Source organism: Vanessa cardui, chromosome 5, assembly GCF_905220365.1.
Source record: "Vanessa cardui chromosome 5, ilVanCard2.1, whole genome shotgun sequence".
Classification (NCBI taxonomy): Eukaryota; Metazoa; Arthropoda; class Insecta; order Lepidoptera; family Nymphalidae; genus Vanessa; species Vanessa cardui.
Window position 1 is genome coordinate 7,159,200 of NC_061127.1, and position 24,667 is coordinate 7,183,866.

The following is a 24,667-nucleotide window of genomic DNA, read 5'->3' on the forward strand; positions in this document are numbered from 1 at the left end:
GAACGTGTGCGTAAGACATTAGGCTTGGTAGGAAGGGGTCCCGTCACGAAGTCTACCCAAGGCAATTTGGTACCAAATGTCATTTGCTACGTGCCCCACAAATAAAGAGGATGGAATAAAGCCGCCTGTATTACTTTAGGAGCTGTTAGTTCACAATGCGCCGTATCTTATATTGTGTATGCAAAAGGAAAACGAATTTGTTATTTCGAACCGCTTTTCCTTGTTCGAGGCTTTTGATTTTATATTTGTTGTTAAATAATATTTCCTTCCTATATTGAAATTAGATATTCCTCCAATTTTCATATTTGCACACGCGAGTAACATTACTCAACCATTGATTATCAATATTTCATTATAATATATTTACATATACGGCAGTCAAATGTTTATTTAAAATTACAGGTCTCTAAGTCCCGATACAATTTTAATTTTCATAAGTGCGCATTTGTTTTTCATTCCCATTTTCGCGTACGAAGTATCCCCTAAGATTTACAAGATTCATTCACTATGCTAGCAACCTATATTTAGAAATGTATCACAGTTTACAAACAGTAGTCGCAATGGCCCAGGGATCTTCAAAAGGAAATCGCGGGTTTAAACTAGGGCAACATTAGATTTGTTATGTCAATTTGTATGATTTGAAAATAATGTATAGTGAAAACACCGCGAGAAATTCTGCAAAAATATTATTTACTTTAATTTTTATACGAGAAATCCATTGAAGGGTATATTATATTGACAAATTATGTGAAATTCACATTTAGTAGAGCAAAACAGATTGCTACAAAACAAAATTGCATTTGAAGAATTTGCCTTTGATTTTTTGGAAAACAGCCATAATTATTCGCAACTTAACTATATGACTGAGTCGTACATTATATAGTATATTAAATAGGCGTAATGAAACGGGGATATGACACGTAACCAACCCTCTATAACATATGACTACTACTTATATAAAAACATTTTGTTTACAAATATAAATGGTAAAAAAATCTGTAGCACCACGTTTGTATTATACAAAGACTTTTTTGATATTGTCTTATTCGCAAACATGAGCATATTCATAAACAGCCTGTAGATTACTGTCAGAAATCGTCAGGACAAATGTGACGGCGACATTAGGAGGCATGATGTCGTAAAACACATTAGCACGTAGTTGCCCTTCGTCCGTCCCTATATTCGGGTAACAGAGAAAATGCATCGGCTGCTTGTAATATCCTATATCAGAGGATCATAAAAACGGTAGAGTCGGTACTTATCTTTAGATTTTTTTTATTTTTAAATTTGGAATAAAAATCGAAAGTGTCTTTATTTTACTAACAAGGCGATTTTCCAAAAAAATGGGTTTCTATAAACCTGCAACTTTCACAGAAGTATTAAGTCGAGATAACGATATGAAAAAACTTTAACTGTTTATGACACCGGGACCGGTGCCGGAAGAGACTTGTCTGTCTATTGCCTACCTTACTTATACACATTTATTGTTATTTTTTTTCCTATCAAGAATCAGCTAATGAGACTGCAAATAGACAAAATTGCACCTGTTTTATTATTTAGTATTCCAGTTCTTTTGACTAGTACCTAAGTCGAAATTTGGCTCATTGTTGACGTGATAATAAAATAATCTTATTATATTTCTGAAATGGAAAAGTTTTTACTATAATTAAAAACATGTTTTGTACAGCACAAAATTGATCTCCGCCGCACTCGTAGATATGTTTTGAAAAACTCATACAATAATATAAAATTGTAAACGAAAATAGAGATGATAATGTGTATCTTATATATGTTACAATGTGTGCTTTTTTAAAGGAACATATGTGTAGCTTAATTTAAAATACTAAAAATCGCTCAATCGTACCGAAGAATCTGTTCTTATTGTCGATATTCTCGAATCAAATCGTATCAGACTGCTCATTCAGAAGATTTAATCCAGTATACAAATCTGCGTCCTTTTGAAGTAAATAGGTTTCCGAAGAAGTAGCTTTGAGCAATATTTACAATGGAATGCCGCTAGTGCCGGCAGTTGCCGCACCTAACGAGGTTGCAGCATCCTTGAGAGGCCACATTCCTATACGTCTATTTACGGTCTAAGTCCCCATTTTCTTTGCAATTGCAAATGAATGTTCATGCGAAAAAGTGGTCTGCTTATTTGTTGAACCTAATTTTTCAGAAACCAGTTTAAACCAGTTTTTTTAGTCGAGAACAAGACTTGACAAAACAATATTAGTATCATTATATCATGAATTCTGAACTATGCTTTATTTAGTGCAATATAATTTGCTAACAAAAACGGTTTTTAGGATTACAAGCCGTAATGATAGTTATATTTAATAGTTGGTGTCTGGTACATTTGTTCCATTATTATAATAATCTAATTATGTTTATCTATTGTTTCAGAATATATTGGACAAATTCAACCCTGGCGCTCGACAAATGATAACAGCTGGTAAAGCCTATTTGAAGGCTTTACACGGTGAGAATTTTCAATATCCTTAAAAGCATAAGTTCGTAAAAGGAATACCTTTAAGTACGAAGAAACTCAGCTAAAGTACTCATAAAAAGTAACGCATATCTTTTGTTTTTGTTAAATAGTGCGTATTATGGAAGCTAAATTAGATCTCCTCAACTGAGACAATCGTTCCCAAGATCATAACATTATATCATAAATAAGTTGTAAGCCAATAAGAAATACAGAAACGAATGACGTCATCAAATTAATTCGAAATGATGCGTATTCAGTAAAACGTAGACAATTAATTTATATACCGTAAGCCAAATGGGTGCATCTATATGCAAAACCTTAGTTGCGCTTGTTTGGCTTCGAAACTGTAGTTGGTGCCAAATTGTCTCTGTTGGCTTATCTAGCGTATTATACTCGACGCTAGACGCAATAAACTTTGCCATTGTGTACGACGATGTATTACTCTTGATACTTGCTTTCCGCTACTTTCAAGAGTGCACACTCAAGTGTATTGACATTTTTTAAACTGATAAGACGTTGAATTTTCTATACAATATTTTGTTTACCAGAGTCAAGCGCACTCAACCTTTTATGTACGATCGAAAATTTATACCCTTGCTTGTATAAACAATATTTAACAGAACGTAACCATAAAATGGAACGATTTTTCATAGCAATTTTAATCGAGTATGCTATCCAATAAGATAAGTACAATAACCTCACAAAATCCATATCGCACTAAGGCTTTTGGAATATGCCCTTTAAGAAAATCCATTTAAGGAATATTTATTTGTATTCCAAATTCAAAATTTTTAATGGTGGATGTAAACTATACAATTTTACCTCATGTTTGTAGTTGGTATATAGTAATATCTATGAACTAGTAATTATTATTCAATTTCGCAGGTGCGGCGGCTGCATCTCGTCTATACGTGGACGCGGTCGGCAAACTTGGGAGACAAGCTCAACAAGGAACATGGGGGGGATGTGCCGATATTGGTAACTATGAGAATTATTTTCTAAGTACGTGATACGTGAACAGAATGCTATAGAGAAAGTCGACCTTGGTTATTATTTTCCAAACGAAATAAGTCTGAAGACATTCGAAATACGAAACTATTTTATATCCATCTTAAGAACATATCCTAACTTACTACATACATACAAACATTTCAAAATCCTATCAGCATTTTTGATGTGCAAAACTGACTACCCTTAATATATGAATAATATTATTATATTGCAGATATTGTGCAAAACACACACATACACACTTATAAATAATATTGTCCAATATGTATTTCTACTAGATACGAAGATTATTTTTAAGATAACTCAATCTGTCCTTAGCTAAATGTATCGTATGTTCATATTGCTTTGTAACAAGAATAATTACTCATCCGTATTCAAATATTTCTTACACAAGTTAACGTTGATTGCTCAATCTTGTACCAGAGGAATACCAAACTCAGTTCAAGGTCTCAGCATAAAATACTATTATTAAGACATAATAGAAGTATAATGACGTAAGTACATAATTTAACATTTAGGTTAACGACCTTTCGAAGAATTATACTTTTGACAGTATTTTTATGCAACATGATATATTGCATTAAATATTTTTGTTTTAAAATATCATTAATTAGAAAAAAAATAGACCAAGGCGTATTATTTCTAAATTGTAAAGACGATAAAAATTAAATTAAGTAATTATTATGCGTTACAAGTGTAGTTAAAAAGGCTCTTCTATTTCTGGTCGGATTATTTCGTGTTAAAAAATGCCGGTTACAAAATGATTTCTTAATCTTGATTATAAGGCTATTTGAGTTTATGATAATTTGATTTTGTATTACATTTCATTTTTTACCTTAATATAAATTTGCAAAGACACGATTTTAGTACATATATATCTGTTGCCAAAGAATTTTCTTTTATTTACCAGATATAACTCATTACAATGTACTTACATAGAATGACACTAAAGACAGTGCAAATTGGAATTGACTTAGTTGGATGGACTTTACTTGGTGCTAGGGCTTTGTATTAGCCCGTCTGGATAGGTACCACCCACACATCAGATATTCTTCCGCCAAATAACAGTACTCAGTATTGTTGTGTTCCGGTTTAAAGGGTGAGTGAGCCAGTGTGACTACAGGCACAAGGGACATAACATCTTAGTTCCCAGGGTTGGTGGCACATTGACGATGTAAGGAATAGTTAATATTTCTTACAGCGTCATTGTCTATGGGTGATGGTGACCACTTACCATCAGGTGGCCCATATGCTAGACCACCTACCTAACCTATACCATAAAAAATGGCAAATCCTGGCAAAAGTTGGTATAATAATTGCCAGACAGAAGAAGAAGAACTCATTATATAAATGTATGGAAATAATTATCAATTATGAACGATTCAGTAATGATTTAATGATGTATCAATTGCGACTACTGGACGAACACTACTCACTGACATTTAGTAAATCTCAATGTACTCGGTTTTAGCTCTTCGACCACAGACATTGGCTCTGTGAGATGTATGCCAACTACGGCGTCTTAGTCGTTATTTCCTTTGTACCTGTAATGTAACCGACTCTAACCCTTCAGAGCGGAACTTAGCAATATGTAGTATTAAAATTGTTGAACCGGGAAATAATTGCATTGGTTGTCTGGATGTTCGTATCCATTTAGCTCACTGATCTATACTTATACTATGCGAAACTTGTCAGTCTGTTTGTCTGTTTCAAGACTGTTTCAAGACCAAACCACTATAAACCGTATTTAATGAAATTTGACGAAACTTGAACATCAAGGGACCATAGGACAATGACGACCTCCGTGGTCGACTGGTGTGTACATCGGTTTTCATGGGTACCCCACCTGAGGTCCCAGGTTTTGATTCCCGGCCGAGTCGATGTAGATTATCAGTAATTTTCTACGATGTCTTGGGTCTGGGTGTTTGTGCTACCGTCGTTAATTCCGATTTTCCATAACACAGGTGCTTTAGCTACTTACATTGGGGTATGTGATGTTGTCTCATATTTATTTATTATTATAGGACTACTTTTTAGTAAGAGAATCTGTAGGCGATAACTAGTTTACTAATTGTATTTTCTACCATACATATGTACATTTGTAAAGTGACACAAGTAATGACTATTAACTATAGGTATAACTTATTGCGACTGTGTTTATTTGTAGTAAAATGTACGTACTTCTAAATTTACATGGCTTATTAGAAAGTGTGTTTTTTACAGGCACTGCTCTTATGAAGGTTGTGGAGGTGTATCGAGAAATTCAGGATCAGCAAATGAACATTGTAAGTGCGATAGCATAAACAAAGGTCTTGCCTTTTTGATAGGTCTGACTGGTCTTTTACTCTTTGAAATTGATATAATTATAATTTAATATATGTACAACACAGTTTTAATATAAATAATAAAATAAAATAAAATGAATTCCTAAAGCAATGAAGGTAACGCTAGAAACTCATTTAGATAATCTTACATACCTGTGATACGTACATATCTGGCTTATGTCATTTAGGTTTTTTATGGTATATATTGGCATATGAGCAAATGGGCCACTTGATGGTAAGTAGTCACCACTTATAGACAACAGCACTGAAAAAATAATAAATCATTCCTTACATTGCCATTGCGCCACCAACCTTGGCCATGAGATGAAGTCCCTTATTCCTTGTGAAGGTATATTTAAATGTTATATTAACATGTAATGATTATATAAAAAAATCAGATTTTTTAAAAAAATAATGTATGTCATGTAACGTGAAAGAGTCGACGTTTAATTAGGTTCAAACAAGATGGAATGTTGAATTGATAGATGGATCGGTGTGTAGCTACCGCATCAGCTACAGTAACGAGAAAATTATCTTTGAGAAACCATCGCTGCGTTCAAATAAGGACAGACTTTATAAAAATAGCTTTAATATTAAATTAACAAGTCAAAATTAATTTACATATAGAAACACCTATTATAGATTATAAAAATAATCAACTAAGTCATATTTATACCTTTAACGAATGAATGTCAGTAATATTCGGTCTTCAGACAATCGATACCTATAACTTTAAACTTTAACTAATAATGTGCTGCTAAATGAAACAAATGCAAGTTTCATGCTATAAAATTTCTCACATTCTATCCCAGTATATAAAATGAAAAATATTCAACAATATTTATCCCATCTGCCACTTATATTATATTAAATAGCCAACTAGCTGCTCTGCGTGGTTGCGTTCGAGTTAAACGATCCTACTCTATCGCCGCTTGCCGTAGTAATAACTATTCGTTGAAAAATACTATATAAATACATAATAAAAATATTTTTCAACAAATACGCCAATAAATTTATTAATAGTTTATCATACCCGACTAACTGGTTTTATGTTCCCGATCAACCAAAGAAACAATCTTTTTATCTTTATTATCAAAATCAAAATCAAAATCAAAATAAACTTTATTCAAGTAGGCTTTTATAAGCACTTTTGAATCGTCATTTTACAATTAAGTGAAGCTACCACCGGTTCGGAAAGTAGATTCTACCGAGAAGAACCGGCAAGAAACTCAGTAGTTACTCTTTTTTAACATTTAAAAAATACAGCGTCATGTTAATTAAATACAATTATTTCAATTAATGTATCCTGCTTGGAAGTCAACAGGTATTAACTCCACGCTTTTTTATCATCTACAAAATCTTGTATCGAATAGTATGCTTTTTCTACCAATGTATTTTTAACAAACGATTTGAATTTACTAAACGGCAAAGTTAAAAATTTCTGCGGAATTTTATTATAGAAACGGATACCTTGGCCCAAGAAGGATCCATTGACTTTGCGGAGTCGGAAACTTGGCGTTATAAGTTTATCCTTACTTCTAGTGCATATACAATGATTATCACTGATTTTATCAAAGTGATCAATGTTACTGTGAATATACATGATATTGTTGTAAATATATTGCGACGCAACAGTAAGTATTCCTACTCTGTTAAAAACATCCCGAAGAGAGTCTCTAGCTCCAAGATTATAAATAAACCGAATTGCTCTCTTTTGTAAAATAAAGACAGATTCAATATCTACAGCGTTACCCCAAAGTAATATGCCATATGACATAATACTGTGAAAATAACCAAAATAAACTAAACGAGCGGTATCAATATCAGTTAGTTGTCTAACTTTTCTAACCGCGTATGTTGCGGAGCTGAGTCTTCCTGTTAGGGATGATAAATGAGAAGTCCACTGAAGTCTGGAATCCAATTCTATTCCTAAAAACACCGTAGTATCAGCTACTTCAAGACGGTCACCATTTAACGATATATTATAATTTTGCTTGCTAACATTAGGTAGGGTAAAAACTACACATTTTGTTTTTTGAGCATTCAAAACTAAATTATTTACCGTAAACCAATTGTGTATCTGTGATAATGCACCGTTCACATCGTCATAGTCATTTTTTTTCCTGTCAACCTTAAAAATCAGCGAAGTATCGTCAGCAAACAACACTATATCACAAATACCCTTAACATAGAAAGGAAGATCATTTATATATACTAGGAATAGAAAGGGACCCAAAATTGAACCTTGTGGAACTCCCATTTTTAACGTAGATCCAGAAGACTTTATTCCATTAATGAAAACTTGCTGGATTCTTTGACTTAAATATGAAGCGATGAGATCAAGAGCTTTACCTTTAACACCGTAATATTTGAGCTTATAAAGAAGCGTTTCGTGTTCTACACAATCGAATGCTTTAGATAAATCACAGAATACTCCAATAGCGTTCTGTGATTTCTCCCAAGCATCGTAAATATGTTTGAGAAGCGCAATTCCCGCATCAGTTGTCGAGCGACCTCTTCTAAAACCGAATTGCTCACCATGAAAAATAGCATTTGTACCGAAATGGACGAGAAGTTGATTTAAAATAATTTTTTCGAAGATTTTACTTAAGGATGGGAGTATTGAAATAGGCCTGTAATTACCGGGATCGCTTCTGTTTCCAGTTTTAAAAAGTGGTAAAACTTTACTACATTTTAACAAGTTAGGAAATGAACCCGTGTCCAAACTCTTGTTAAAAATTACTGCTATATATTAATTGTATAAAGATATTATGAATTTTTAAAGTCTTTTTTCTGTACATATTAAATTTATATTGCTGATTAGAATGTTATGTAATGTTTAAATCGTTTGTTACAGCTGAAAGCGTTCTACGTTGATTTGCTGGTTCCCTTGGAGACTAATCTCGAAAAAGATACTAAGGTCGTACAGGTTCGTATAAAGTTTAATTAAAACTTTTACTAAATATCCAAATCGAAAAAATATTTATAAAAAACATAATTCAAAGAAAGATTTAAACAAATACATTTTAATGTTCTATAATTTTATAAATCGAACAATAAATAATTGAAATAATAATAATTTACGATCAATTAAAGATAACTCATAATGTTATTAACATTACAGTCACGATTCTTATTGTTATATTAATCAAAGTTCAAATTTCATTGTATCTTTATTGATATCGGTACATTTATTTAGCCAACAATACTAGAGTTTGAAATGAATCAATCAAATAATTACTTACGTTATCAAATTATATAACACAATCGTTTCATAAATCGATAATTGGCTTTGATTCATAAATATATAAATGCAATTATCGAAAGTGCATGTCTTATGATCTGTACTTGGTGAATTTGCTAACATTGAACCAACAAACATGCGTTTTTAATTGCATTCAACAGTTATGATATCACAGTGCAATAAAATTATCATAATTTAAGTGTTACGTGACAAAATTGATAAAACGGAACGCATCGTTTCTTTTTTTAAATTATGAAATTCTAAAGAATACACAAAGTGATTTAATTGTTATGTTTACAGTCGGAACAAAAAAGGTTTTTACAACAACACAAACTTCGCTCTGAAAGCTACAGCAAGGCGGCAGCCACTATCAAGAAGCAAAGAAAAAAGAAAACCAATGTAACTAAAGTCGGCTCTGCGATGGATAAGGAGATGAAGGTACTTAACTTATATCAAAATGTTCATTAATTGTTTAAGATAATATGCTAAAACACGTGCCTACCAACGAAAGTTGGATATGGTTGTATACTGTTAGAAAGTAAAACGATAGAAAGGACTAAAGCGTTCTTTTTTTCAGATAAGATTGCATTTATATAAACATAAATGTTATGATGTAAAGCAAAACAAATGCGAAGAGCAATTTTTATTGCAGTATTCCCGTTAAAAAACTAATGCACTATTACAATTAAAGACCTAAGTTCATTTTGGCTTTGAATCCGGGAATTTAGGTCTGAATGCGTAAAAGCTAGTTACTAAACAAACGAGGCATTTAAACCATAATTACATAACATCTTATATTTAATGGTTGGCAGCTTATATAGAGAATGGAAGAAGCTTTACACGGGAAATATTTTAGGCTGATATAATTATATAATCGTTAAAGATTTTCCCGTTTGGCTTCTAACGTTAATTAACAAAAATAGTTAAACCTATTGATAAAAATATTATACTGGCAAATAAAAAAGTCTTAGCTGTAGACTTATTTATTTAGAAGTTGCATTCTTCTCAAAATATCAACTCTATTACTCTATTATAAAATATTATCATGATATAAATGTTAGTTATTATGAAACTAACACCAGTGTATGTACGAAAAGCCTTTTGACTTGAGGGCTTCAGTTACGTGTCAATAACTCAGCCTAAATCTGTCTGGCTTATTTCTAAAACAACATCTAGGTAAATGTACGCTTTCTGGAATAAAAACAATACTTAAAGAGAGGTTTTATGTATAACATTATTTTTAGTTTACATACTAAACTATAAAATAAATTTACATATGAGCTAGAAGGTAAACAAAAGTGCACTTTATAAAATAGAATAAGCTGAAAATAATAATAATTTTCACAATAATTATATATTGAGATTTGTTTTATTCAATTCCAATTTGTGCTTTAGTTTTTTTACTTATACTTTTGCCTAATGTGTTCGATTAACTTTTGACAATTATTTATATTAAAAAATAGAAATTAATATGTAACTTCGGCTAAATAGTATTTGGTTACTTGTTTCTATACAATTGTCCAAAATTCATTACATAAACACAAACTAAATTGAAGTATCTGTTCTCGTAATGTTTTTTACATTGTTTCATCGAAATCCGTTTCCAAGAATCAAAGACAATAATGTATATTACATAAATAGTGCTCATTTATTATAGAATAGAACATAATAGATCGTTCTAATATGAATACATTTTCTCTTTATTAGCCTCTTAGACAAGTTTTGATGTTGTTTTCGGAACAATACCTCTCTGAACAGATAATTGGAATCATAACTTTGCAAATTTCACCTAAATAACTCACTTGAAGCGCTTCACAACTTACCGAAGATTCTCCAAAACCCAAATTATTAAATTGATTTCTCATAACATAAAGGTCTAAATTGATTTATAGGCCCGTCATCGCGACCTTAAAGTTGGTCTTATTAAAGTAATATGATTGCTGGGATTAGTCTGTCTTACGTCTCTTTTGTTTCAGAGAGTACCCTTTAATATCAGCCGTTGTTATGGATAAAAAACACTAAAAATGGTCTTTTACTAATATTCTGAGAAAGTTTTGTCAATTAAATTCTCTTCGATTTTCTTGTGTCCCAATTAAAAACTAATGATTATTCCTTTTAATTCTTTATGTATTATAATACTATTGTCAAGAATTTGGGTTTTATTAATATTTATATGTTTATTACAGAGTATGCAAATTTTGGAAGAGGAAAAAACCAAGTTGGATGCATTTTGTGAGCAAAGCTTAAAGAATGTAAGTAGCAATATTATACTTCTCCAATATTGTAGAAAAGCGCGTAACAAGCATTTTTTATAATAAAAAAAATAATTTGGATTGTGTTTACAGGCGATGACACAAGAACGTCGGCGATATGGGTTTGTCCTTGAGCGTCAGTGCTCACTCGCAAAACATTGGCTTGCGTACCATACAGCTGGCGCGACCGCCTACAATACTGGCTTAGATGAGTGGCTCGAAGTGTCACGAACTCGAGAATTCCTCCCATCTAATGTGGAGGCTATGTTTGTCAGCAGGATGAGGGTACGTACAAAATTTTCTCATGCCAAACATTGTAATCCACTACTCATAGTATGATGATAATTATTTTAAAGTGCAATTTTACAGCCATCTAATGTCAAATGCTATTTTTCAGCAAGTGTCATTTTGGGCTGATGAAGATGTATATGCCAGCCCACGAAATGGTGATGACGATGATCGGGCATCTGTTGGCTCAGCTTTGCGAAAAACTCGATCTGTTGATGCTTCGTGCTTAGATGTTAGATCTATTGCGGACTTAGGATCTCCTACTCAAGGATTGTCTAGAGCCAAGTCTGATTTAAACCTTCAAGCAAGCCTACACAACAACGATCAAGGTAACATTATGTGTATTTTACAAATGTCTTTTTCTTCGTATACATGATACATTCACACAATTTAAGCAAATATTTTTTAATCCCTAAATTAAATTGACATCTGATTTTAGATACGGATATTCGTACAAAAACCCGCCCATCTTCTCTTGCTCCACCAACAAGCACATCACGTGATCCTCCACTGGCTCGAGCTTTATACGCATACGCAGCAGCTGGAGATAACCAGCTCAGCTTCCAACAGGGTGATATATTGGCTCTACTTGGGGATAGGACCAAGGGTTGGCAGTATGGAGAGAACCTGCGTACTCATAGTGCTGGCTGGTTTCCATTAGCATACACTGAACCAATAATCAGTGAAGAGACGGGGTAAGATATATTCTATTTTATTTAACAATACGTTTAAATATATATAATAGAGTATCTTATTGTGTATGGTTTTTAAATTAGAATAAATGAATATGCTAGATGGACATGAATTATATAAGCAAGTGTCATTTTGTTTACAGCAACAATTCACCAGCACGTTGGAGTATTGCCCAAACACCAAGTGAGATGCCTCCGCCGGCGCCAATTTCACACACGCAAGTTTCTTCAAACTCCACCACACCTCATGCGCATTCTCACCCTCCGACACGAATGTTTGGTGACACTGTTACTGCTCATCACGTCGCTAAGGTATTCATAGTAAAAAACAATTTATTATTAAATTGAATGGACCACATGCCGATTATGATATCTATGATTTTTCAGATTTTTTTTTTCTAAATAAATATCACTCCAGAAGATCCGTTACTTTTTGTCCTTTTTAACATTAACGCTATAAACTACTATTTTACATATATTTTTTTACTTTTACAGGGACGACTTGCCAACAGTTCTCCAGGATTACCACCAACCTTGCCCGCACCATCTCCGAGCGCTCTTAGCACATCAGCTAGTGCTAACTTTCACCAAACACCCATTCCAGCAACATCTGGTCCTATGAAAAACTCAACATCAGCTGCGAACTTTACTACTCATGCCGTTATAGAGACGAGAACGTTTGGACCACAAACACTTCCAATGCGTTCACAGGTAAAAAATAATACGATGACTTTAATTTATAGTTAGTATCTACAGTTCCTTTTCTAAATTTTCTTTTTATTTTTCAGGTGGCTCAGAAATCAGTACCAGCTAAAACTGTAGTTTCAGCTGTAGGGGCTGTTGGTAATGTTTCACTTCATAGCTCTAATGATTCTGGTTTTTCAAATGAACCACCTCCGCAACCCGATGTTGACTACAGTGATGAAGAAGCACAAAGACTTCGTGTTCCAATAAGGTATGAATTATATTTTAGAATGATTAGTGCTTTGCTATATTTTTTGTTTCTTTTTATTTTTAGCTGTAGCGCTAGTGTTTTTTTATTATTTAATTTGCTAATTATTTTTGTAGTAAATCTGCTCAACAAAACCTCGAAAACAAAGCGTATCTTTTGAAAACACAAAGTCTTAAGCGGGGACCCAAACCTAACAACACTAATAACGGATATCTTACTGATGATCAACAATTATTATTACGAAATATGTTAGACATGGATAAAGATTCGCAAAAAATAAAAAGGACTAAATCATTCTGGAAATTTGGTCGAACGACACAAGAAGAGATCATGGAAGGTATGTCGCTTTGGCAACACCGAGATATAGTCGATACTGTACCAGAGTATAAGAAAAAACTATTCGTGAAGCTAAAGAAAGAATTAAGACCGGCACCAGATATTCCAGAGCCTAAAAAACAAATTATACCCGATAAACCTGCCACAAATGATAATCCCATATCTCGTCCACAAGAAACAATCGATAGAAAAGATATAAAGGTAAACAATGGTATGAGACAAGCCAGAAGTTTAGGTTCTATACAACACGAAGAACGCGCTGAGAAAGAACGTAAGGGTAATATGAATTATCATCCAAATCAAGCAATGAATAAAAAGAGTTTCTCTGAAAAATCTATCGCTGAAGAAAAACATGATGATTTTTCTGTTACCCGAAACGAGTCACGACACTCAGATTTAACCAACACAAGTACTATTAAAACTAATTTTGAAAATAGTTTTTACAATGATGAAAATGGAGATGGATATGTCATGAAAACTGTTAAAAGAAGAGAAATATTACAAAGATATGATAATGAAAGCAATTCCGATAATAATTCAGTGGCCTCTAGCACGGATCCCTATGACTGCATAATTGTTGATGATCATATGACTTCCAAAAAACAACAAGAACTTGATAGACGTCGACAAGCACAAATTTTAGATAACGAAATCAAAAACAGTAAAGAAAATGCATATATGCCTGAATTTGAAGAAATAGAAGTCACGCCTATCAAACCACATGTAAGGGCAACATTATCATCGGATAAATCAAAATCGTCACATGAACGATCACCACCAAAAGTGATGGAATTCAAAACTTTCAAAGATACTTCAAAAGAAATTAAAACGTTCTCCGCGTCGTCGGAGACATTAAAATATAAAGATCAAGATCAACCAACTGATCGTTATGGAATTCCAATAGAACGTAACAACAATGAAGTAAGAAACGAAGAATCTTATGATGAACATGATGATGGTACGCTAAAATACAAAAAACGTTCAAATGAAGAAAAGTTAAGAAAACATAATAACGAAAATGGAAATAATAAAGAATACCCAAAAGCTGAAATAAGAAATCAAAAGAAAGATCCCAGATCCTACGAAACTTCTGAGCCAAGAATTGATTACTCATTAGATAGGCGTCACACAAGGAAAGAATTTGTTGATACGAAAAATCGAGATAACAGAACAAGAAACAAGATAAATAGAAGTTATGATGACAGTACATTACAATACAATGGACGGAGAGAAGAAAGATATTATGAATCGAACATATCGTATTTTAGTGATCAAGAGAGACGGGCTTCAAGATATGATTATGAAACAGATTCCAAGAAAGCAGAGAAATCAAAGATGAGACAAGAAGAAGCTAGGTTGGAAGCAAGACGACTTATGGATCGAAGAAATGATGCTCCATACAGTGAATCAGATGACCAAAAGTTTAACGAAGCCTTAAAACAACAAAGACCGCAATTGCTACCACGAACCAAACTCCTTAAGCGTTCGGCTGATGGTAACGAATTGCCAGAAGAGGGTCATACTTTTGGACCTTGGTACGATTTGTGGGGACGAGAAACTGCCATGTACAAGTAGATGCAGGTTTGATTTGAAGGGTTTTTATTCTAGTTGTTAATTTGTATTCACATTACCAGTGTTTTAGTCGATGTTTATAACATTCTCGTATTATTAGTCATCTTTTTATCTTGCACCTTTTATTATTTTTGTAATAGAATTTTATTTTGCACTGACTTATCTCTGTTTAGAATTTAACCTTATTATCTGTAGTGTCTAAACTATTTTATTTTTTGTATATTTTGTTGTTGTTATTGTTAATTAATTAAACAAGGAGCCAACGGCTTAAACAAAGTAATACGTATAACTCAAGACAAATGTTTTCTAACAGTTTACATAATACCTTTTAACACAGCCAAATTCATTGTTAATTATAATAATGTCATATTTATTTCACAAAGTTCAGCTTTTGTAAATTGCAATCGTTGATTTTATTTGAATTAAAACTGAATTGAAATGTTTATTTAATCATTTTTATTATACATTTATATAAATGGTTAGAATAAATTTGCTTAATTATGTAGGCGACATATTTTTTTTTTATAATATTGCCAAAAATTATATGATTTTCTTTCACCCAGGCCTCAGCAATTTGCAACAGTGAAACTAAGAAAGGCATTGACAAACGACCGATCGTCGCCTGCCATTGAATAATTTTCTAGATGTTTAATATTATTATTATTATTTTGTTAAATATATATTATATTATGTAAATTAGAAACATCATGTATTTTGTACAGTTAAATATTATTATAGTTTAAGAAAGAATATATCACAATTTTTATAATAATTCAAGATTTGTTTTATTTGACTCATATCTACAGTTAACATAAAACATAAATAAACACATACGCACAACTTGAAATAACTCTTCATTCAGCATCATTCAATTATTGATTCATATGAATGGGAGCTGTATAGAAACTCAAATTTGTATTGTAAATACATCGTTGCATATGACTTGTAATGACGATAAAAAATATCATTGTATTCGATCCATTGTTTACAATTTCAAAACGATTCCTTTCAGAATAGATGTCACTCATTTCGAAAAAAAAAAAAACTTTGATACGCTTTCAACTTATTCCGTGTGGAAATGACAACGGATGGGAAAACTCGGTGTCAATTGGTCCTGTGACAATGGCCCAAGATTTATCACATCTGTATCCTTAGGGTATCATTCACAATAGGGTCTACCCCGAAAAGTCATCGTTGCCGACTTTTATATTTCAAATAAAAAAAGGATACATTACATTCTACAAGTCACATTAATATAATTTAATAATAATGTAAATACATTTCATATACATTTATATGTGAACCATTACAAACGATCTGGTTTTGTATAACAATAATAAAATTTTTATACATAAAAAAAACAAATTCTGCACATAAAATAATTAATATTTTTATTAAGCCCTCCTCACTCCGGTGACGCATGTGGTGAACATTCTTACCAAACGACATGTATGTTTGTGTAACTTGTCGCTTTGAATGTATTGAGGTACGGTGCTTATTATAGTAAAATATATAATTATCATAGTAACTTAAATTCTATAAAAATATGATATTTTATTATGTATCTAATTGCAGACGTATTTTTAATATTCGTAGGAGTGTCCCTATTAAGCTACTATTGGTAACAATAATTACGACAAATTTATACCTGTCAAATTCTACATTTAATCTTTTGAAAATTCATGGCACATGCACTGTTTTTGGTCTTTAGTATATTAGTTAATACCATGTCAAATTAATTTCATTTATATATTTTTCATTCGGTTTTCGAGTCTGCCCAAAGTGCGTCAAATATTTTTATAAAAAAATATATATGTAAACTATTGAAAACGTCATTTCGTTGAGCTATTTAAGGTTAATGTTAAACTAAGACGTAAGTTCTCGACGAGAGGAAAGTGGGTTGTACAAGCGACAAAGTTGCTGTCCCTGTTATTAAGTCTCGTCAAGTTTACTGCCGGCGAACTTTATTCAGCGAGTCACAGTTGAATAGATGTGTACAAACAATGTCATATATCAAAATTGAAATAGGTGCATACAACGCTTGTTACAAACAAACGTGATGCAATTATTGTTGTGATATTTGCTCAAAATCATTCAATGTTTTCGCATTATCGTCAATAATAGAGCTTTATGCAAATTCAAATAACGGCCGAATTACAATATGTTGTAAAGCTGTGTTTAAATCAGCGAGTTTCATTACAGTTGCAAGTAATAGAATCTCTTCGATCGTTTATTTAAAGTACATTAAAAGATTTATATATATTCATCTTGGAGTCACTAAGTCTTATGGAGAACCTCATTCCTTAATACCTGGTGACCCAAAAAAAATAATTGCATTTAATTACAGATTCAAATCCAAGCAAGCACCACTGAATTTTTATATGCGTAATTTGTGTTTATAATTATCTTGGCGGTGAAGGAAAATATTGTGAGGCAACCTGCATGTATCTAATTTCAACGAAATTCTGCCACATTTACATCATCCAACCCGTAAAGAATCAGCATAGTGGAATATGCTTCAAACCTTCTCCTCAAAGGGAGAGGAGGTCTTACATATATACAATTTCGTATCGTGATTTCACAGAGCTAATTTTATTTAAAGCTACGTAAGTTGTGAAACTAAGTAAATACTTCCATCAATCATATTGACGTAATAATCATACAATTAAATTTTTGTATCATGATAAAAATGAACGAATACGAATTTAAAGGTACTTAGTTATTTCCGATGCAAAGAGCTGTTGCTTACTGTCGAGCTCTTAATCCTTTCACACATTGATCACAGTAAGCGTCAGAAGTGCCACATATTTAAATGCTCAGGATTTTACATGAAAGGAGCGAACTGAGTGCAAAGGAACAGAAATTACGCCTTTCAGGAAGCTTGACACAGACTCGACCCTTAAAAGGACCGTTTCAAAAGCAAGTTGAATATCTTTGTTGGATTACGTTTATTTATATATGGAACTGGTAAGAAATTTATATAAAAAGTAAATATACCGATATTTTTACAGCATGTATAGGCAAATGTCACCTCACCTGTCACCTGGATCGTATGAGTTCTCCAATCCCATAGACATTACCGTCCTTAGAAATATTACCCATATTGGCGGTATTGGGATTGTTCCTCATATTACCATTATCAATGGGAACTAAGACTGCGCCTAGGGCCTGTAGTTACACTGGCTCACTCGCCCTAATGTGATTGCAATAACAGTTAAAATCTATGACGTCATCCAACCAGCATCACGTCACTAAAGGATAGATAACACTTATCTCACGAGGCAGTGATGACAACCGAAATGCTTACAAACACGAAGTCAGCTATCGATATAAAAATCAATTTTCACTGCAAATCGAGCGAGGAGACCAATGCTTTCCAAGTCATCGGCTCCCTTCAAGCGCCTTGGCCCGGAAAAATCCACAATTTTGTAAAAAACATACTCCAACTTTTAAACTGCAACACACGTTACTGATGCGTCGAATGGAACGAGAATTTCATTTGAATCGCACTATGTAGCTACACTGAATGTTGAAAATCTGATGCGTGAAGCATAAAACATTTCGAGTAAACTTTAACCGCGTTAACTGACAAACGTTTATTATAATTGTAAAGGATTTAAAATTTATTACCATTTACATATTACCTTATTCCTTTTGTATCATTTGCAAATAGTCACTACCTTAAAGATCATTTAATTTTGTTACATAAAATAACTAAGCCGGCATACATTCTGTAGTAATTCTATACGTGTCTCATTCCACTAAAGACATACGACTGACGGTGATACGCCATTCTGATACGAATATCCTTTAAATGTTATAATTATTACAATTAAAGTTGCATATCACTTGCTGGCATATCACGATCTTGTTCTTTCATTGTAGTCTCAATACAACTCCATTAAAATTGTGACTATATATACAAATGCTTATTCATCTCAGCTTAGTGCAGTACTTTAAATTATTTTTGATTTTCTATTGTTAAGATTATATTTCTCTAGAATCCTATAAAAAAGGTTCCATAGTTAGTGTTCTTCTTAAATGAAAGTTAATAATACCCTTCCCTGCCTTTGAAATGACAAAAACAATTTTATTTAAGACTTTTATTTTAGTTTGCGAAAAGAGGTTTTTATAGTTACAACTTTAAACAGTTCCGTATGTTTAGTAATGCCACAAAGTCCTTAAATAAGCACAGACAGTTTGGTCCGTGGTTACAGTTGGACACTACAGCCAACAGAGAAACAAAATTCTGCTATTCTAATGTTCCGTCGGAAGCTGGGAATGTGAATAAAAGGTCATTTACAAAAGCGCAGCGACAACGTGTCCAAGGAAATTGCTTTTTAGTGGACGCCTTGTGCTGAATTAATTACTAAAAATGTATTCGAAATAAATAAAGAAAACATCGCTTATAAATACGCTTTTGTAAACTAGTGTCCGAACGCAGCTTCACCTGCACTTGAGAATTTAGGCAGGTAGGTACCCTATGTTGTTTTTTCCTGATTACTAGTATGAAAAATTTCATGATAAATTAGATGCTTGGTATAGACTTTAGATTGGTAAAAAGTAATAAATAATTATTTTGTACAAGCAAACTAATATTCACATATATATAATGATCATTAGATAATATAAAACAAAGTCGCTTAACACTGTCTGTCCCTTTGTATGCTTATGTCTTTAAAATTACGCAACGAATTTTGTAGCGGGTTTTCTTTAATAGATAGAGTGATTTAAGAGGATTTTTTTTTGTATATGGGCAATATATCAAAGATTCAAGAAATAACCTAGTATATTTACTATCAGAATTGTACACGTGCAAAGCTGGCGCGGGTCGCTAGTTCAGTATTACTACTAAGCAAGTCCGTTACGTCGTACGTTAAAATCATGTTTCAAAAGTTAATAAAGTAGGTACCATCAATTTGAAGAATCGATCTTAGTCAATAGCTTAAATAATTCGCCTGGTCCTGGCCCATACGTTTTAAATTGTTGGATAACCGTGACGTGGTATACTGTAGCCGCGCTAGACATAATCCAAATGATAAGCGGACGAGGCAATTTGGCAGCGGCGAGCGGTCTCTATCACGGTGATGCCAACATTGCCAACCCGCACGGCTACATGCCACTGCCCGCCATTTTAGTTTCCCTAATTTATGTTAAGCGCCATTGTAAGCGACACATTGTTTAACATTTGTAGCGAGAATTGCAGTTGAATTTTTTGTATTTTCAAACTCTTTTATTAGTTGTAATTATAGAATGAAGATTTATCTTGTATATTCGTGTTTTGAAGCCAGGTACAAACATTACATTTCCAATCTGAAATAACTAAAAAGAACACAAAAGAACATTTTGTACTATATTAGATTTTATAAGTACAATAAATTGTACGTAATTTTTTTGTATGCATATATTTAAATATCATGTTATGACTGCACTTGTGAAAATATTAGATTAAGATTAATATAATATTTTTTATCTGATCAAGATAATGTGACTTTCGTCTTGGATATATAATCGAATAATATCAAACATTTAAAAAAAAATTAAATTCGCACGTGATAGTATCGAAATAATGTGTGATCCCTAGCTGAAATAAAAGCCACAAAAAATCGATATAGCACCACTTACTGAACATATCATAAAATTGCTTTGAACTGTGATGAGAGTTGTAAATGATGTTTAAGACAAAATGTGTCATAATACTTAACTTAGCACGCCCCTCCTGCCTACCTACAAGTCATCGACTAAATATCAACTAAGATAGAAAACTTTTTAGTCGAAAGCCATCTTCGAGGGATTGCCAGGTAAAAACAGCTAGGCGTTGATACCCTTATCCAATATTGCATTTCAGTAAGAGTTCTACCTCTGTCTTTCCTCAATTGTTCAACGCGAAACGAGGTCTAATACACCTCGTTTGCGTCGTCCTTGCAATGCGGCTAAGAAAAACAGATTACTCTGTCGTACGGACGCCGTAACTTCTATTTAATATAGTGTAGGAATGTGATAAATATATATTATATGATGACCATTGATAACAGATTGCTATGGAGTACCTACTTAATGCAAAATCTTTCTGACCATGTACCGCACTGAAGAAATAAAATTCGATCAAATCACAGCATCACATCACATCGAGTTTTAGTTCCTTAAACTGAGTCTAATAAGCCCCATACCGGTATAATGATAGCTTTCATGAGGTACTAAACGCCCCGTACCGCAGGAATAGAAAAAATAAAAAAATGATGCCACAGCCAAGGTGTTAAAAGTTACATTGTCAAAACGTACCACACCAATGTTATAATACAACGCAATTGGTATAACAACAAACTTTTCTATAGCCCATTCCAAACAAATATAAACAAATCTTAGATTAACATCTTTCATAGTTTTTCTAATAGATTAGCTATATTGTGCATTGCTAAGAGTTCTTGATCGATATACTATCTTTCTTTATAATACAACACTATTCCACTTAAGTAGTTATATCTACTTTAATTTGATTTCCAAAGTTCTCATATCAGATTCTTCGACATTTTTTGTAAATAATGAATTTCGTAGTTTACTTAAGATCTCAACCAATAATATCATGTTTATTTTATGCCAAATGTTGTTTATTTGGCTTCTGTCTTATAGATAGCTGTTCCCACGTCTTGGAGCGCATTTGAATTTCACAAAAAAGTTATTGATGTAGCCTAAGTTACTCCATAAAACACAAGCTTTTTTTCCAGTGAAAGTCACGTCGAAATCGATCCAGCTGTTCCAGGGCCATAGCATAGCCTTAACAAACAGACAGACGCTAATTGTAAAAAAAAAAAACATTATTTTTATCTACGTACCTTGTACACATACATATATACATTTAGTTAGACATTTTTGACAAAAAGACACTCCAATTTTATAATATGTATGATAATGTTATATAAGATTTTTTAATTAAAATTCTCCATTGCAATTATATTTCACCATCGATCTATATATGTACATAGACATCCAAATAGTTGGTAAAATGCTCACATAACTAGAGCTGCACGGGTTATCTTTCTGACGATTGCTCTGAATGAAAAATAAATGAAAAGATCCGTGGGGCATGTACAAAGTTTTGAAAGTTTTCATTTGTATAGTAGTATACAAAAAAATTGTACGAATATTCGTTTTCGGTTGGATCGGATGAAATGAAAAGCGAGATGGCCTAGTGGTTAGAACCCCTGTATTTTAACTAATGATTGCGGGTTCAAACCCAGGCAAGCACTTGTTGCGGTTGGATCAAATTAATTCACTAGGGGTACCCACGTGTCCACCTGCTTAAATTTCAATTCATGGCTCATTCAGAAATGCTTTAAAAGAATAACCTTTTATTCCTATATTTCCCTCTAAAAGGGTAAAAAGTAACTTATGTCCGTACTTGATTTTCAAGCTTGATTCGTACCAAATTAAAAAAAAATAACATTAAAATATAAAAAAAAACTGTTAAGAGTAATAAACAGAAAAAGTTACTTTACATATATTTATAATATTAGTGTTGATTATGTTTAAAGATTGGTAGTTACTTAAAATAGAATAAAGAAGCTTCCAACCACTAACACAGAATTATCCTGTCACGACTTCATTTGAATCGCACTATGTAGCTACACTGAATGTTGAAAATCTGATGCGTGAAGCATAAAACATTTCGAGTAAACTTTAACCGCGTTAACTGACAAACGTTTATTATAATTGTAAAGGATTTAAAATTTATTGCCATTTACATATTACCTTATTCCTTTTGTATCATTTGCAAATAGTCACTACCTTAAAGATCATTTAATTATGTTGCATTAAATAACTAGGCCGGCCTACATTTTGTGGTAATGCTATACGTGTCTCATTCCACTAAAGACGTACGTACGACTGACGGTGATACGCTATTCTGATACGAATATCCTTTAAATGTTATAATTATTACAATTAAAGTTGCATATCACATGCTGACATATCACGATCTTGTTATTTCATTGTAGTCTCAAAACAACTCCATTAAAATTGTGGCTATATATACAAATGCTTATTAATCACAGCTAAGTGCGTTACTTACAATTATTTTTGATTTTCTGTTGTTAAGATAATATTTCTCTAGAATCCTATAAAAAAGGTTCCATAGTTAGCGTTCTTCGTAAATGAAAGTTAATAACACCATTCCCTGCCTTAGAAATGACAAAAACAATTTTATTTAAGACTTTTATTTTAGTTTGCGAAAAGAGGTTTTTATAGTTACAACTTTAAACAGTTCCGTATGTTTAGTAATGCCACAAAGTCCTTAAATAAGCACAGACAGTTTGGTCCGTGGTTACAGTTGGACACTACAGCCAACAGAGAAACAAAATTCTGCTATTCTAATGTCCCGTCGGAAGCTGGGAATGTGAATAAAAGGTCATTTACAAAAGCGCAGCGACAACGTGTCCAAGGAAATTGCTTTTTAGTGGACGCCTTGTGTTGAATTAATTACTAAAAATGTATTCGAAACAAATAAAAAAAAGCTTGTAAATACTCTTTTATCAACTAGTTTCCGAACGCGGCTTTGTCTGCACGTGAGGACAAATGTAGGTACCCTATGTCGTCACTTGATTGCTAGTTTGCAAAATTTAATAATAATTAGATGAGTGGCTCAAAGCGGTAAAGAGTAATAAACAAATAATTCGTTTGTTCAAGCAAACTAATATTCACGTATATATTTTTATTCTGTGTAAACTATTAATGTAGTCCGTTAAATCGTACGTTAAAATAATGTTTCAAAAGTTAATAAAGTAGGTACCATCAATCTGAAGAATCGATCTTAGTCAATAGCTTAAATAATTCGCCTGGTCCTGGCCCATGCGTTTTAAATTGTTGGATAACCGTGACGTGGTATACTGTAACCGCGCTAGACATAATCCAAATGATAAGCGGACGAGGCAATTTGGCAGCGGCGAGCGGTCTCTATCACGGTGATGCCAACATTGCCAACCCGCACGGCTACATGCCACTGCCCGCCATTTTAGTTGCCCTAATTTATGTTAAGCGCCATTATAAGCGACACATTGTTTAACATTTGTAGCGAGAATTGCAGTTGAATTTTTTGTATTTTCAACTCTTTTATTAGTTTTAATTGCAGAATGAAGATTTATCTTGTATTTCCGTGTTTTGAAGCCAGGTACAAACATTACATTTCCAATCTGAAATAAGTAAAAAGCACACAAAAGAACATTTTTTACTATATTAGATTTTATAAATACAATAAATTGTAAGTAATTTTTTTGTATGCATATATTTACATTTTATGACTGAACTCGTGAAAATATTAGATTAAGATTAATATAATATTTTTTATCTGATCAAGACAATGTAACTTTCGTCTATGATACATAATCGAATAATATCAAACATTTAAAAAAAAAAAATTCGCACGTGATAATATCGAAATAATGTGTGATCCCTAGCTGAAATAAAAGCCACAAAAAAATCGATACAGCACCACTTATTGAACATGTCATAATAT

General features: G+C 32.6%; 1 protein-coding gene across 5 annotated transcripts in view; it reads left to right on the plus strand.

Moving 5' to 3' along the window:
• The window catches only part of LOC124529653 (brain-specific angiogenesis inhibitor 1-associated protein 2), a 199,483-nt gene extending 183,547 nt beyond the window's left edge, over nucleotides 1-15,936 (plus strand). For 4 of the 5 annotated variants that reach the window (XM_047103483.1, XM_047103485.1, XM_047103482.1 and 1 more), the window contains 13 exons: nucleotides 2,404-2,479; nucleotides 3,374-3,466; nucleotides 5,723-5,784; nucleotides 8,681-8,752; nucleotides 9,368-9,505; nucleotides 11,254-11,319; nucleotides 11,413-11,604; nucleotides 11,717-11,936; nucleotides 12,047-12,302; nucleotides 12,443-12,611; nucleotides 12,795-13,010; nucleotides 13,088-13,254; nucleotides 13,368-15,936. In XM_047103483.1, coding sequence (XP_046959439.1) covers nucleotides 2,404-2,479; nucleotides 3,374-3,466; nucleotides 5,723-5,784; nucleotides 8,681-8,752; nucleotides 9,368-9,505; nucleotides 11,254-11,319; nucleotides 11,413-11,604; nucleotides 11,717-11,936; nucleotides 12,047-12,302; nucleotides 12,443-12,611; nucleotides 12,795-13,010; nucleotides 13,088-13,254; nucleotides 13,368-15,162 — 3,522 coding nt within the window. In that variant the 3' untranslated portion in view covers nucleotides 15,163-15,936. The remainder of the gene's footprint in view (nucleotides 1-2,403; nucleotides 2,480-3,373; nucleotides 3,467-5,722; nucleotides 5,785-8,680; nucleotides 8,753-9,367; nucleotides 9,506-11,253; nucleotides 11,320-11,412; nucleotides 11,605-11,716; nucleotides 11,937-12,046; nucleotides 12,303-12,442; nucleotides 12,612-12,794; nucleotides 13,011-13,087; nucleotides 13,255-13,367) is intronic. The other variant, XM_047103486.1, reaches the window with a different exon arrangement.
• The last annotated feature ends 8,731 nt before the right edge of the window (nucleotides 15,937-24,667 follow it).